At 33.6% G+C, this 14433-nt stretch overlaps 1 protein-coding gene across 2 annotated transcripts in view; it reads left to right on the top strand.

The window, feature by feature from the left end:
* The first annotated feature begins 631 nt into the window (after positions 1–631).
* The window catches only part of LOC122006965 (N-terminal acetyltransferase B complex auxiliary subunit NAA25-like), a 58883-nt gene continuing 45081 nt past the window's right edge, over positions 632–14433 (top strand). Inside the window, exons 1-4 of one of the 2 annotated variants that reach the window (XM_042562672.1) lie at positions 632–893; positions 6278–6434; positions 6519–6637; positions 6761–6835. In XM_042562672.1, coding sequence (XP_042418606.1) covers positions 747–893; positions 6278–6434; positions 6519–6637; positions 6761–6835 — 498 coding nt within the window. In that variant the 5' untranslated portion in view covers positions 632–746. Of the gene's footprint in view, positions 894–6277; positions 6435–6518; positions 6638–6760; positions 6836–12737; positions 13499–14433 lie in introns of those variants that run through there. The other variant, XM_042562673.1, reaches the window with a different exon arrangement.

Below are 14433 nucleotides of genomic sequence, written 5' to 3'. Positions count from 1 at the left end.
AAGTTATTTTAGCATTAAATTTGTATTATTTGGAAAAATCTTCCCATAATTTTTTAGATTATCTAAAGGCACGTAATCTTGTGTTTCAAGGTTATGAGGGTAAGAAGGATATAAAAAATAATTTATGAGACTATAATAAGAAGAGGGTGCTACTTCTACATCATCCCATCTACTGGAATAATAGAGTATATTGAAGATACATTGTACTTCTAGTTAGTCAAGATTAGTACATGTGACTAGTCTAGCTTATTTTATATATAGATTTTTTTTTATTTGGACAAGTTATATATATATATATATATATAATTTTAAAAAAAATATTTTTAATTAAACTATTCAGATTTGTTGTATTATTCATATTCAAATTCAAATTTAAAATTTTGAGATTAAATTCAAAATTAATTCGGATTATTTTTTAAATAAAATCTTTACTTTAATCCAATCCCAAATCCATTCAAATCTATTTTTTTTATATGTACCTTTTTGGTAAATAAAAAATAAACAATATGAGATAAAAAAAAAATAAAAAACCCCATAGAAGTCAAAATGACACGTGCACATGTTGGGTTTGGGGTTGCCCGAATGAATTTGGTACAATTAGTTCTCCAGAACTGGCCTAAGGCGGCGGCACAAACGTGCCCCGTTAGAACATACTCCTTACATAATTGAACCGCTCTACTATCTCTGACCTTACGTTACTCTTCCCTTGTCCCGCTTCCGCCTAGAAACCCTAGTCTTACCGTACGATGGCCGCCAGATTTGGCCTTGCCGGCGGCATTCCGGAGCGCAGGGTCCGCCCGATTTGGGACGCCATCGACTCCCGTCAGTTCAAGGCTTCGCTGAAGCTCGCCAACGGGCTCCTTGCCAAGTACCCCACTTCTCCCTACGCCCTAGTGAGTTCTCTTCTCCTTCCTTCTTAATCTTCCGCATCTCTTTTCCTCGTTACTCTTCGACTTGACGTCTGCCCTTTTGATCGATCGGCCTTTTCAAGCCGTGAAATTTGATCCGAGTTGAAAAAGGAGGGCCCTTTATTCTCCTGTAGTCACCCGTTTCTATGTTTTTTATTTGTCTTGGTTGCATTCTCCTCTTTGCGTTTCGGGCATTATAAATTTGAATACGATGAGTTGGACCATGAGGTGATCTGTTTGTGCTCGAAGAAAGGAATGGTCCCTAAGATTACAACTCTGAAGAATTTCTTTGAAGTTTATAGTATATCAAGAAGTGAAAGATAGCAGTTATTACCTCAAACGAGGTCTTGTTCACATAACCTATGAGGACAAACAGATTAATGAAATGCTGTAATCGTATCTATCACCAATTTCTTTTTGCACGTTTCTTCACATTTATCACATCAGAAATCTGTATTCTACCTGGTAGTGTGATTGCTTCAGGCATTTTGTTAGAGACTATCTATACATTATCTGTTCATCAATTGCAATATATCAGTCTCTTCTGCCTCTGTCTCTTTCTTTTTCTTTTTCTCTTTCATAATACCACTTCGCTAGCTCCCAAAAGTTTAGATACCTATTACATCAAAGTTCATCCCATAAAAAGCACATAATGTTCTTATATCTTTCTTGCCAATTAATTAGAAGCATCAGCAGTTGATCTCACAAGAAAGGAAAACAAACTTCCCAAGGAGTTGTATGTCTTAGCTCTCATCCATTTTTTGCATTTGCAGCTGAGCATGCATGTAGATTAATTTAGTTTATAAGGTCCAACCATATGATGTATACCTCCATACCTGAGCAATCAACCTCATATTACCATCAGATTATGTAAGCTGTACGCATATTCTTTGCTAGTTCTTATCCATAGCTTTTTTTTATCATTAATTTTTTAAACTCTAGAATTAGATATTTGTTAAAAAATCACTATGTCATTTCATTTCTTCCATTTGCCTTATTGATCTTAATCTTTATGCAAGTAGTAATGCAGTAATACTCCATTCTTATATTTTTTAGATCTCTATACAAGCCTGCTAGTTTCAGCCTTTGCAGTTTAACAAAAATATTTGATTTTTTCCTGTAGTCTTGATGTTTTATTATTTTTTTGTAACTACTACTTTTAATCCTTATAGTATCCACTCTCATCATTTCTCAAGCATTAGTATATGCCCTAATTATAGTAGTTGTATTTTAAACTTAAATTCCACTCACCAAGTTGTCTTTAAAGTCGAGCCATTTCTTTTTGGCATATTTGTTAGAGTCAATAGATATATATGCTCGTAAAGTTCTCTTTGAATGACACTACAATTTATCCATCTTAATACAATAAAGTTAGAGTCTCTTCTACTGTTCTCCTTTAATCCCGCCATAGGATGTCCAACTCTTCTATAAGAGTCGTGGAAACAATCTCTTGCAATGCAAGGTAAGATTGCGTACAATAGACCCAATGTGGTATGGTTATTCTCATTGGTGGGAGCTTCGTGCACTTGGTTGCCCTTTTAATCCCTTCACAAAAGGGCCATGGTTGTAAAAATCAATATAAATACTAGGATATAGTGGTAAAAAAATCATAATATAACCTGAATTTTTAATTACAAGAACAAAATTAAAAAAAGTGAAAACAAATAATTTGATATAATATATCATAAATGATGTTCAATTGTAATAAGGATATATATTGCAATCATAAAATAACATAATAGTTAATAAATAATGAATGGTAGAATTAATTATATTAGTTATATTGTTAGTGATGCCATGTTCTTGTTTTAATAAATTGTTATTTATTATTGTTTTAAAGAGTATTATTTTAGAAGTATAAATTGAATGCATTTCTTTTAGATCATTGATAAATAATAAACGACATTTTAAGTTTAAGAAGGGGAGCCTTGGCTCAACAATAAAGTTGCTGCCGTGTAATCTAGATGTCACGAGTTCGAGTCTCAGAAACAACCTCTTGCAAAGTAGGTAAGGCTGTGTACAATAGACCTTTCTCCGGACTCCACATTTGTGGGAGCTTCTTGCATCGGGCTACTTTTTTTTTTTTTTTTAAGTTTAACAATATAAGACCAATTTCAAAAATATATTCATAAATACTATCACATTTATTAATACAAAGTTTCTGAATATTATTATATGTTAATATATTATTTACTCAAATTGATTATTGTTTAATATGTCATATTACTGGGTTCAATTTAGAAGGGTTTTAATGCAATATTGACTGGGAGCGAGGTATTATTTTCTTGTTCAATGAAGTATTTTCTCAATCAATACTAAATGAGGAAGAGATTGATGAGTTGCTTGGTTACTTTGTGGTGTATCTCATGCAATAACAAGGTTGTTCTTGATCTAGCAATAAATCTTAGGCGATGAAGAGGTTAGGGATTGAAGATGGAATTCATGAGAGAAACAAGCAATCTCATTTCCTTCTTAATTATGCCTTCACTGGTACTAAAGCTAAGGCCAAAAAAGAGTTGAGTTGATTGGGCGAGTTTGTCAATATCAATTTAGTTTGACAAAATTTCAACCTATTCCATCTTTTTTGTTGGTGAATTGACTATTTTTTAGCCCATTTAATCTATTTTTCAGTGGAGTTCACTCATTTCTACTTTTCTTTGACTGATTTCTTGAACAAGATCAGATTTGCCTTTGTTGAGGTCGATCCAACTAGGGTGGTCTGTATCAGCATCAATCCTTGAAACCTTGGTTAGGGCAGAAGTTTAATTTGATTGACACAGTTTCCCTCCACGAATGTACTTTTTCCTCCACAAAATTTTCTTCAACACTTCATTTGTTGTTCCCCTTTCTTTCTTCTCTTCATTGCTTGATGAAATATGCAATGCTATGTCACTTGTAATTTATCTCCTCTACTTCAAAAAAGGGGAAACCTTTCACTATGTTGATTACTACCTGCACATCGCATTCTCCTCCCCTTTCTAACTTTCTCATTCTCTTTCTCTCTACTGCCTTCTCTCACATGTAAGCTCCTTTTATCAAATTTCTACCTCAAGAATATAAAAGCCATCTTTGTTGACTTCTCATCCTCCACTCTTGCATATTCCCTTTATCATCCTATATGTTTTAATCCCATATCAACTATTGATTATTCATTAGAGTCCCAATGATCTCTTCTCTTCTATATTATCCAAGGAAGTTACAGGAGGTGGTAGGTGTACCACATTCTTCTTGCTTGAGCACTAGGGATGCAATGATCCCCACTACATGTGTTTGCGAAGGCACATGCTTCTTCTCCACAACCATCTGAAATTTCCGTAATGGATAGCATTTGTCAAATATTGCATCTTTGATTGCTTTCGGATTCTTAAATCAAATGAATTGTTTGACTATCTTAAACTAGCTAACTAAGAGGGTATATATGCCGCTTGCATTTGTGGTGAAGATGAGATATTGTTTTTGAATGCGCCACCAAAATGCTATGCCCATGGGCAGATGTACTTTCACCTTACCTCCTTCCAATCCTACCTATTTGTATCTCTGCTATAAGGCACCCAACGCTAGATCAAAGAAGCACACCAAAATCATGTCTAGGAGAGGGGCAATCCAAGAGCGATTTTTTTTTGTTAAAGAAGGAATGCAATTGTGAAAAATGAGTGTAAACAATACTAGAAAAGGGAAGATTAAGAAAAGAGGGTTTGGTCGATCAACATAAAGAAAAAGGGCAAAAATCACATCTCAAAAGGTAGATGACTATAGTAAAAAGAAACATTTACTTCTTTTCGCATTCTTCAATCATCTTTCCTCCTCTGTTGATGTATTATAAACTCTTTATTTCTCCATCAAATTTCATTTTTCCATTCTTTTTTTGATAGTGAAGTGAAATCATTGTTTGTCTTGAACTATCTCTTGTCTTTTGGAGTCATTGCCAAACTTGTGTCTTCACCATTTTCTCTCTCGGACCAATGACCCCTCTATCTTTTGGAGTTGATATCAAACTTCTCTCCAACATATTCTCTCTTTTAGAGCAATGATCCTGAAACTGAATCTCCTCCCAACATTTACATCCAGGTAGATGTTGACCCCCTAAGCACATTTTGACCTGCAAAATTTCTATTAGACTCTTCAGTCAACTGCAATTTCAATTTCTCTTTCTTCCATTATCTTTTTTTGTCTCAATTAGTTGCTACATTTTACTCACTTTGACATCCTTTAATTTGTTTGATTAATAGCACACTTTACTAATATCTCTTGATATTTACTCCTCATCCCAAGTGTAGATACTAAAATTCTAATCCATCTCTTTTCCTTTGCAGCTTATAGCAGAAATCAGTATTTAATTTTGGTTTGAGGGGTATTAAGAAAATTATATTTACACCTTTTAATATCAGATCAACTCGGTCAAAGTTTCTTTGGATGATGGCTACTTAACAAAACATTAATCGTTAAAGTTTGTTGATATTTATATGTTATTGTTCGTATGTTTAAGTTTACTTCCATATGAAATATTTGGTTATTATTCATGCACACATGCATACAACCTTAATGGATTGTCGCAGTTAGTACCTGTATGAGTATTTGCTTTAATAGGTTTTGGGGTCAATTCCCAACGGGTGCAAAATGCCTTGTTGGGTGCCTGACATGCAAAGGGCTGCTGTGCTAGGGTAGAGCCGGCGATACTAGTTCGCTTGGGTTGAGTGATATCACCTTTCACTCCAATGCACACACGCATACACACATAAGAGTACAATAATTCTCTTTTGGTCAATAAACTACAATTTATCCCTCTCAAATTGTATATCTTTAACATCACTGTAAGCAAATTATATCTACTTGAAATATTGATTCATTCTTTTACTTATTTCAAATTCGTATGTAGTACCATATGTTGGTCCACTGCTTGTATTCTGAATAGAAATTGTATATTGTTTCATAATTGTTGAAAAATCCAGAATTTTCATGTGTATTTGTTCACGAAAGTTTTTAGACAATTCCTCAAAGAAGACCTAGAGGTTTAATGTAACTTTTTTCCTCATTTCTTACCTAGATAAGGATTTAAGCTACGCATCTTTATGCTGATTCATTTGATATGATTGGTTGATCCAGGTTTCTAAACCTCTTGATGAATTTTCAAGTTTCGCTGGCCTTGTTACATATCCATAATAAGGTCTTTAACATCTTTATCTTGTGACAGACAATTGCTTATAGATGATCAAGTTCCTCTTTCTTTGTTCTCTTGTTTCTGTGTGGAACTATTATTATGCTTACTGATATTTAACTTTTACTTCCCATTTTGTCTATTTGTTCTGCTTCTCCATGTGGTCTAGTGGCTGTGAGATATTTTTAAATTGCTGATGAACATTTTTACTCAGGCACTTAAAGCGCTTATTTTGGAGAGGATGGGAAAGCCTGAGGAAGCCCTAGGCATTTGCTTAGAAGCAAAGGAGCTATTACATTCAAATAATTCTGTTCATGTTGATGACTTGACTCTCAGCACTTTGCAAATTGTTTTCCAGAGGCTTGATCATTGTTTGTCAAAATCCTTATTCTTTTTTGTTGTCTTTTGGCAAGTTAGTTTTTTTTTAACAGTGATTTTTTGGCTAATGTTTTTAGTGGAACTTGCTACCTTATGCTATGAGCATGCTTGCGCCAAATATCCTAACAATCTTGAGATAATGATTGGCCTTTTCAACTGCTATGTTCGTGAATGCTCTTATGTGAAACAACAACAGGTTTGTTAATACCGCGGTGTGTTATTCTTATGCATACAATATTGTTGATTTTATTTCAATAGTTGTCTACTTTATAATTTTTTTTTTTCTTTTTTGTAATTCTTCTGCTGTTTTTCATGGCAGTTGGCAATGAAGATGTATAAACTTGTTGGCGAAGAGAGGTTTTTGCTCTGGGCAGTTTGTAGTATTCAGTTACAGGTTGTTTCCTGATTCCTATTTTCCTGTGTTTCATATTTATTTCCCAGATACTTTCAAGTGCTTTAGCTATTTCTGGTGACATTATGTACCTTGGTAGCTTTGATTTTGTATTTATTTTTGTGAATTTTTTATGTACAAATATTATTACTTGTTAGAGTTTTTTTTTTTAATTCAGAATATATGTTAAGCTTAATCATTAATAACACTTAGAAATGCGTAAAGATCTTAACTGATTGTTTTGAGAAGCCATTTTAGAAATTCAGGAATAATGATCAAACTTTCTGATTTTGGATCCTTATGTCTCTATGTATTTCTCCATGAATTAAAATCTTGTTCCATGATAGCAGATAGGACTATAAATGAACATAAGGTCCATTGAAACTTGGCTCCATAAGAGCTTTTTATGATTGTTTGATATAAAGAATATGTTAAACAAAGAAGCTTACACTAGGTTTGGTTCATTAAACAAAACTCATGAACAATTGATCATAAAATTGCTTACAAACTTATTGAAGCTTTAATTTTAATCTTATCTATAAAGTTTTTAATTCAAACATATAACAAATATGATATGTGTGGATATTTATGATACAATTTTCATCTTTTATTATTGATATCTTAGAGCTTTAGATACTCTGTGTTAAAAATGAATAATAAATAAGGTTTATTTAGTGGGTCGATTTAACTAAATTATAAGGACAATCATGCTACTAGTTGAGGTTGATAAAAGGCTCAAGCTTGAATTTATCTTAATAAGTTGCTTAATAAACAAGCTTGCTTGAATAGACACGATAAGATTTTTTGGACATCATTATACTTGGCTCAGCTTTGTTATAACATTATCAACCATCATGCCTCAAATTATCATTTTGCTCCAGACTAGATGAAGAACAATGATGACACCCCAGTGATGATGGTGGGTCTCTTCTTTTGAGATGAAGGCTTAGCACAATTTCTGTGTGTGGCAATGAGACTTCTTTCTCATTAAGACACATATTAAGAACATAGATCTTTGCACGACAAGGCTTTTTCCCTTCAAGACGCAAGCCTAGGATAATGTGATATGTTATTCTTTTCTCATGATTTTTTGTGTTTCATACCAACACTCAACATAGGTTCTTCCTTGTGATCCCTTCCTCCTCTTAGCATAGGTTCTTCATGAATCTTCCTCTGCCCCCATGGGTGTAGCCTAGTTGGTACTCGGGTGGCAGAGTTGCTTCATTAGGCAAGGGTCGATTCCCGCAGGGTTCATTCTCATGAGGATTAAATGCCCTCCCACCCAAGAGGCTGCTCGGTACCGTGATTTACCTCCCTTCACCTTGTTGTGGGGTCGGCGTTGAGGGGCGCTTGGGGTGAGCGAAATCACCTTTTTGCTTCATTCATGAATCTTCCTCTATGTTTCTCCTTATGGTTTCTGTTTGTGATTCCTTACACCTAGATTCTCCTCATGATTCCTTGGTCCTTCCTTGCAATTGCTTCCTCTTCCAATTCTTCCTAATCAATGTCTAGCGCATCTGCACCATGTCTTTACATGCGTCGTCAGGTTGGTATGAATTTGTTCTTGCTAGGGTGAAATGTGACATGAAACAAGACTTAAACCTTGATTTCATCTATGAAAGGTATTAGATGATGCATGGAGCTCGTGATTAGTGCCATCAATGTCAAAAAAAAAAAATCTAAGGGCAGCCCGATGCATGGAGCTCCTATCAATGCGGGTCTTGGGAAAGGGTTAAGGGTAAAGGGTCAGACCACATTAAGTCTATTATAAGTAGCCTTACATGCATTGTAAGAGGCTGTTTTCATGACTTGAACATGTAATCACTATGTCACACGACAACAACTTTACTCAACAACAACTTTACTGTTGCACCAAAGACTCCCCTTCGTAAAATATTGCATAAGCCAGTAAACAAATGTTAAGAGTGTTCCAAGGCACTTCATTGTTTTTCTCTCATTTATATGTGAACTATTATTGAAAAATATTCTATTTTATATAAAGAATAGTGTTAGTTTATTTTAATTATTAACATCTAATATCATACAAGAACTACTTAGTAAATGCTGCATCCTCACCATAATTGATCATGTTATGGGTTGTTTTTGTTGTGCAGTTTACACCAGTAGCTCCATTATTATCTGCTATTATTGACCATGCAATTAAGCTTTGTATCATCCACATGAGACTAAGTTCTCTGGTAATCAATCACGTGACAGAGCTTTGCCTAAACTTTTGTGTCAAACCTCTGAGCTCTTATATGATGGGTTCAAACTTAAACCCTAAATATTTCCAACAATTGTATGACTATCTTTGCTAGTTGGTGGGGTCTATGTTTGTTTTGCTATTCATCTATAAAATGTCACAAAGAAATTATTAGGGTTATATGCTTGGTAGTGCTCTTTACAGTATATTGTTTTTTGAAAACTTACATTTACATCCATTAGGCTATATAATTACAACTAGGTACTCACTTTTTTACAGTTAAGCCACACAGTCTTCCATCATACTTGTTTAAAGATATTGAAAAATCCTAACTTGTTGTTAATGTATTTAGTTTTGGAACTTATTAATTTATTTGCATGATGATTATTTGAATTTGCAAATGAAGCTATGATCTCCATATTTTTTTTTCCTTGTAAAGTGAGTCAGTCTTTATATGTTTAGTTCTCTGGTGAACTACTGGATCTTAAGCAATATACATGACAACTTGATTGTCACAAATCGATTTCATTGGCTTAATTAGAGGATTACCTTTCTTGGTCATTATCTATTTAAAATAGATAAGTTCATATGTGGTGAGAGTTATTTCCTATATTATCTATATGCACTTGACCAGGCCACTATGACTTGCTTCTTGCATTTCCAAAATATCAATTTCCTTCCAAGAGGATACAATAAGCCAGTATCTATTTGTGGGAGTCCTTGTCTTATTTGTATTTATATACCTTACCTACATCACCGATTTGTAGGAGAGCTTGACTTATGTGTATCTGTTACCTTACAATTTACAATCTGGAGATGATCACAGTTAAGAGATTTAAGACCATTTTCCGAGCATTACTAATATATTGTAGGATCTTCAGAGCTTCCTCTTAGTGAGATCATGATGGGGAGCTCGAAGAAATTGATCAATTCACAGCTGCAGAAAGAAGATGGCAGGAATGTTGATTGTAAGATAGTTAAGCTTACCAATTAGTCAAGATGTCAGGAATGGTGATTGTAAGATAGTTAAGCTAACCAATGATATCTCTGGTAATAACTCCCATTGTTTTGGTCTGATATTAGGATCCATGTCAGTATATACTGACGTAGCTCCCAACACAACTACTTTCTCAAGCATATCAATCATATATATTTCTCAAGCATATCAATCATATATATTGTAAGTGATAAATGCCCAAATATCTCAGGCTAAGTAAATCCTTGTTTAAAAGTGTTGATAAGGGCATGCTTTTAACCTTGTGTTTGTACAAAATCATCATCTATAATATATATTATCCATGAAAAAGATAAGAGATAATGTAAAATATGGAGTGTTCTAGAAGACTCGTAATCATTTCAACTTCAACAACAATAATTCTGAATTTGATAAACCGTCCTAGGATTTTCCTTATCCTTACAAAATTTTTTGTAGTTTGTTTAGAAAACCATTTTCCCTTTGAGTAATAAATAAAGAGGATGCTTTATATATACCTCTTTCATAAGATCACTAATGAAGGAAAGCATTCTTAATGTATAGCTGATATTACGGTTACTCATATTGTTCTATTATTGAAACTTTCAAAGGATTTATTTGTGATTTCTAAAAATATTTTTACCTTTTCGCAAAATGGCAATTAAATAAACAACACCTGCTTCTCTTCTCTTGTGCACCATGTCTCTTCCTCCCCATCCAAATCCTAACCTCCTCCCACTCGCACTGACACTACGGCTGTTGCCACCTCATGTTAGATTCTACCACAATTTTTCTAGCGGAGAGAGCATTAAGCAAAGCTCCTTATTCGGCTCTGTCACTGCCCCACATTGCTGTTACCTCGTGTCAACTTTTGTTGGAATTTTTCCAATGGAGGGCAACAAACAAAGCTCCTTGTCTGATCGCTTTGTTGTCTTGCCTCCTCGTGCTAGCTTCATCGAAAATTTTCCAGAGATAGAGTAGTGATCATGATGGCAAAAGGCGAATACGCTCGCCCCTAGCGCCCCCGCCAACTCGTCCCAGGGCCAACACGGAGGAGGTAAATCACGGGCGGCTACTAGCCTTTGAAATAGTGACTAGCACATGAGGGAGACATTTACCTCGGCTTTGCCGAGATTCGAACTCCAGACCTCATGATGGCAACACCTCATGCGTTAGCCACTAGATCCATCCGAGGGGACAAAGATAGAGTAGTGATCATGACTCCTCAGATGGTTGCAAAATCATTGCTCTTAACCGGTGTCGTTGCCCTTAGTTACGGCCAACACCCTTCTCTCCAAATAATCGTAGGTTTTGGAGCGATTTGGATCCTTTGAGCGATGAAGTGGAGGTTTCATGCTTGTTTTATTATAATCATCTTGTGCATGATTAAATATAGAACATTAATCATATTAAATAATTATGAATATTTGCAAAAAGGAAAATATTAACAAATTGCTTGATTATGAAATAGTGAGTAAATAAATAAATTGTAGTGGATAAATTCGTTGAGATTTAATTTATACTTTTATTAGGTGAAAATTAATGGTAAACTAATACTTTTATTGCTTATAAAGTCTTCTATTTTCTGTTTTTTGTCAGTTTGTTGAAATTTATTGTTTATATTACCAAGAGACAACTTGAAATTTAAAAAGAACATATGGAAATTTAGGGTAGTCTCTTCTAAGGAACTAGAGTTATCATTACGATAAATTAATCATATATAGATGAATAACAGGCTAAACTAATCACATATAGATGAATAATACGAGAGAGCTTTGGCTCCGTGCCCTTAAGATGTCATGTAATTTCTCAATTTAACAAGGAAACCAATGCAGCAACCTTTGTTACAATAGAGCTTCGATTTTATAATTTCTAAGAGTGACAAGTCTAATTATGTTAGAAAAAAAGAATCTAATAAATTCTCATAATTATAGAGCATTGGCTCTATGCTTTGAAGGAGTTGCGTGATATATATATTGAGTTTAAAAAATAAATTAATTACCTATATTATAGAGTATTGACTCTATACTTAAAGTGGACCCTTAAAAGTCTTTTCGTGTGCCTATAGACTTCAACCATATGACATGAGATGTTTTACTCACTTGTTAATTATAGGTTGTTCACTCTATTCTTATATGTGATGCATTTCGAGTGGTTTACCCAATCTATATGTATGTATATGTACATACACATGATGCATTTCATTGTGAATGGATTGTAGATCATTCACTCTTATATACATTCGCTCTTATATACGATGTATTCTTATATGAATTACTGGTTGTTCGCCCTATTTTATACTTACATAGGATGTGTTCGCGTATTAGGTGGATTGTGGGTCGTCCACCTTTACATATATGGCGTATCTCTTGATTGGTGGATTGCCGGTAGTTTACCTATTTAAGAAATTATGTTAATTTTTGTGTAAAGACTACAATTTGTGTAACATTGGAAAATGGAAAAGGGAAACAAGGTGAATTGATGAAATTGATTAAAAGAGAATGAAAGAAGAATAATGAGAAAAGTGTATCGATGCAATAATGCCAAAGAAAATGAAAACAAAAAACTATAAACTTTGTTGTTCCCTTGTTTGATTTTGGATTTCATGTATTTAATTTCTTACTCCGCTTTACACTATGTGTTCACTCTTCTTTTTTTTTCCCTTTACCTCCAGATTTACAAATTGAGGTGATCCTCAAGGTTTGAATAATTTTATGGGATAATGTGGCTTAGAGATACTCAACGATAGTATTAGAGATGGGGTTTCTATTAGGGCCCATTTGTTTTATTTTATTTTTCTACTACAAGGTTGTTATTTTTATGCATTTTGGTACTTTGGTGTATTCTTTTCATTTGTTAGCATGAGTCCATTTTGTCCATCACGACGAGCCCAGTAGAGTAATTATTGTGAGTCGGACATTATGTTAATATTTTTCGATAATGTTAAATAGATTGTTAAGTATTCATATTTGTTATCGCTTGGTGCATCCTTAAGGGTATTGCTTGTAGATATTGTTGCGACCTGAAGACTTCCATCTTTATATAAGGGATAGTCTCCTTGATCACGACAATATTTATTACTGCACCATAACCACAAGTAATACCTCTAAAAGTGCAAAAGGCTATAATAAACAAAAATACTTAATATTTTTTAACATTATAAAAAAATGTTAACACAATACCTGACTCAAAATAATGACTCTGTTAGACTCATGACGACTGATAAAATGGACTCATGCTGATAAATGGAAACTACCAAAATACATAAAAGTAAGAATTCCTGTAATAACAAATAAAACAAAACAAATGAATCCTAATAGAAATTGTCTCCAATACTATTGCTAAGCATCTCTAAGTTTATCCTATAAAATTGCCCAAACTTTGAAGTTCAGCTCAGGTCTGCGAATCTGTAGGTCAAAGGAAAAGAGGGAGTGAGCATATAGTGCAAAGTGTAGTAAGAAGAAAAGTGCACGAACCAAAATCATAAAAGGTAATAATAAAATTTATAGTTTTTATTTTCATGTGTTTTAGTATCGTTGTATTATTACTTGTTTATCATTATTTTTTTTCATTTTGTTTTTAATTAATTCCATCAATTCACCTTGTTTTTCCATTTCAATGTTATACAAATTCTAATCTTTACATGAGAATTAACATCTTTTATTAAGCTGATGAATGACTTGTAATCTACTATCAAAAGATGTATTGTATATGTAAAATGAACGGCTTGCAATCCACTTGATATGTGAACACATCCTATATAAGTATGAAAATAGGGGTGAACAACCCTCAATCTACTCGATAAGAATGCATCGTATATAAGAGTGAACCACTTATAATCCACTCGCAATGAAATGCATCATATTTTTTTGTACACATACATATATATTGGGTGAACCACTCACAATCCACTTAAAATGCACCTTATATAAGAATAGGATGAACGACTTACAATCCACCCAATGAGTAAAACATCTCATGTTATATGGTTGAAATCTATGAACATGCAAAAGGACTCGAGAGTCCTTTTTGAGTGCAGAGCCAATGCTTTATAATGTAAGTAATTAATTAATTTTATTAATTCAATATGTGTATCATGCAACTCCTTCATAGCATAGAGCCAATACTTTCTAATTATGAAAATTTATTAGATTCTTTTTTCTACATAATTAGTCTGCCATTTTTATAAATTATAGAGCCGAAGCTCGATGGCAACAAGGACTACATTGATTTTCTTTTTAAATTATTTGAGAAATGCATGACTTCTTAAGGGTGCAAAGCTAAAGCTCTTTTGTATTATTTACTTGTGTGTGATTAGTTTGGCCTATTATTCATCTATTATGATTAATTTAGCATAATGATAATCCAAGTTCTTTTGAATAGACTACCTTAGGTTTCTGTTTTTTTTTAAATTTCAAGTTGTCT

This window comes from Zingiber officinale, chromosome 7B, assembly GCF_018446385.1.
Source record: "Zingiber officinale cultivar Zhangliang chromosome 7B, Zo_v1.1, whole genome shotgun sequence".
In the NCBI taxonomy this organism is placed as follows: domain Eukaryota; kingdom Viridiplantae; phylum Streptophyta; class Magnoliopsida; order Zingiberales; family Zingiberaceae; genus Zingiber; species Zingiber officinale.
Note: the sequence above shows the minus strand (reverse complement) of the source record. Positions and strands in the feature narration are given on the sequence as shown.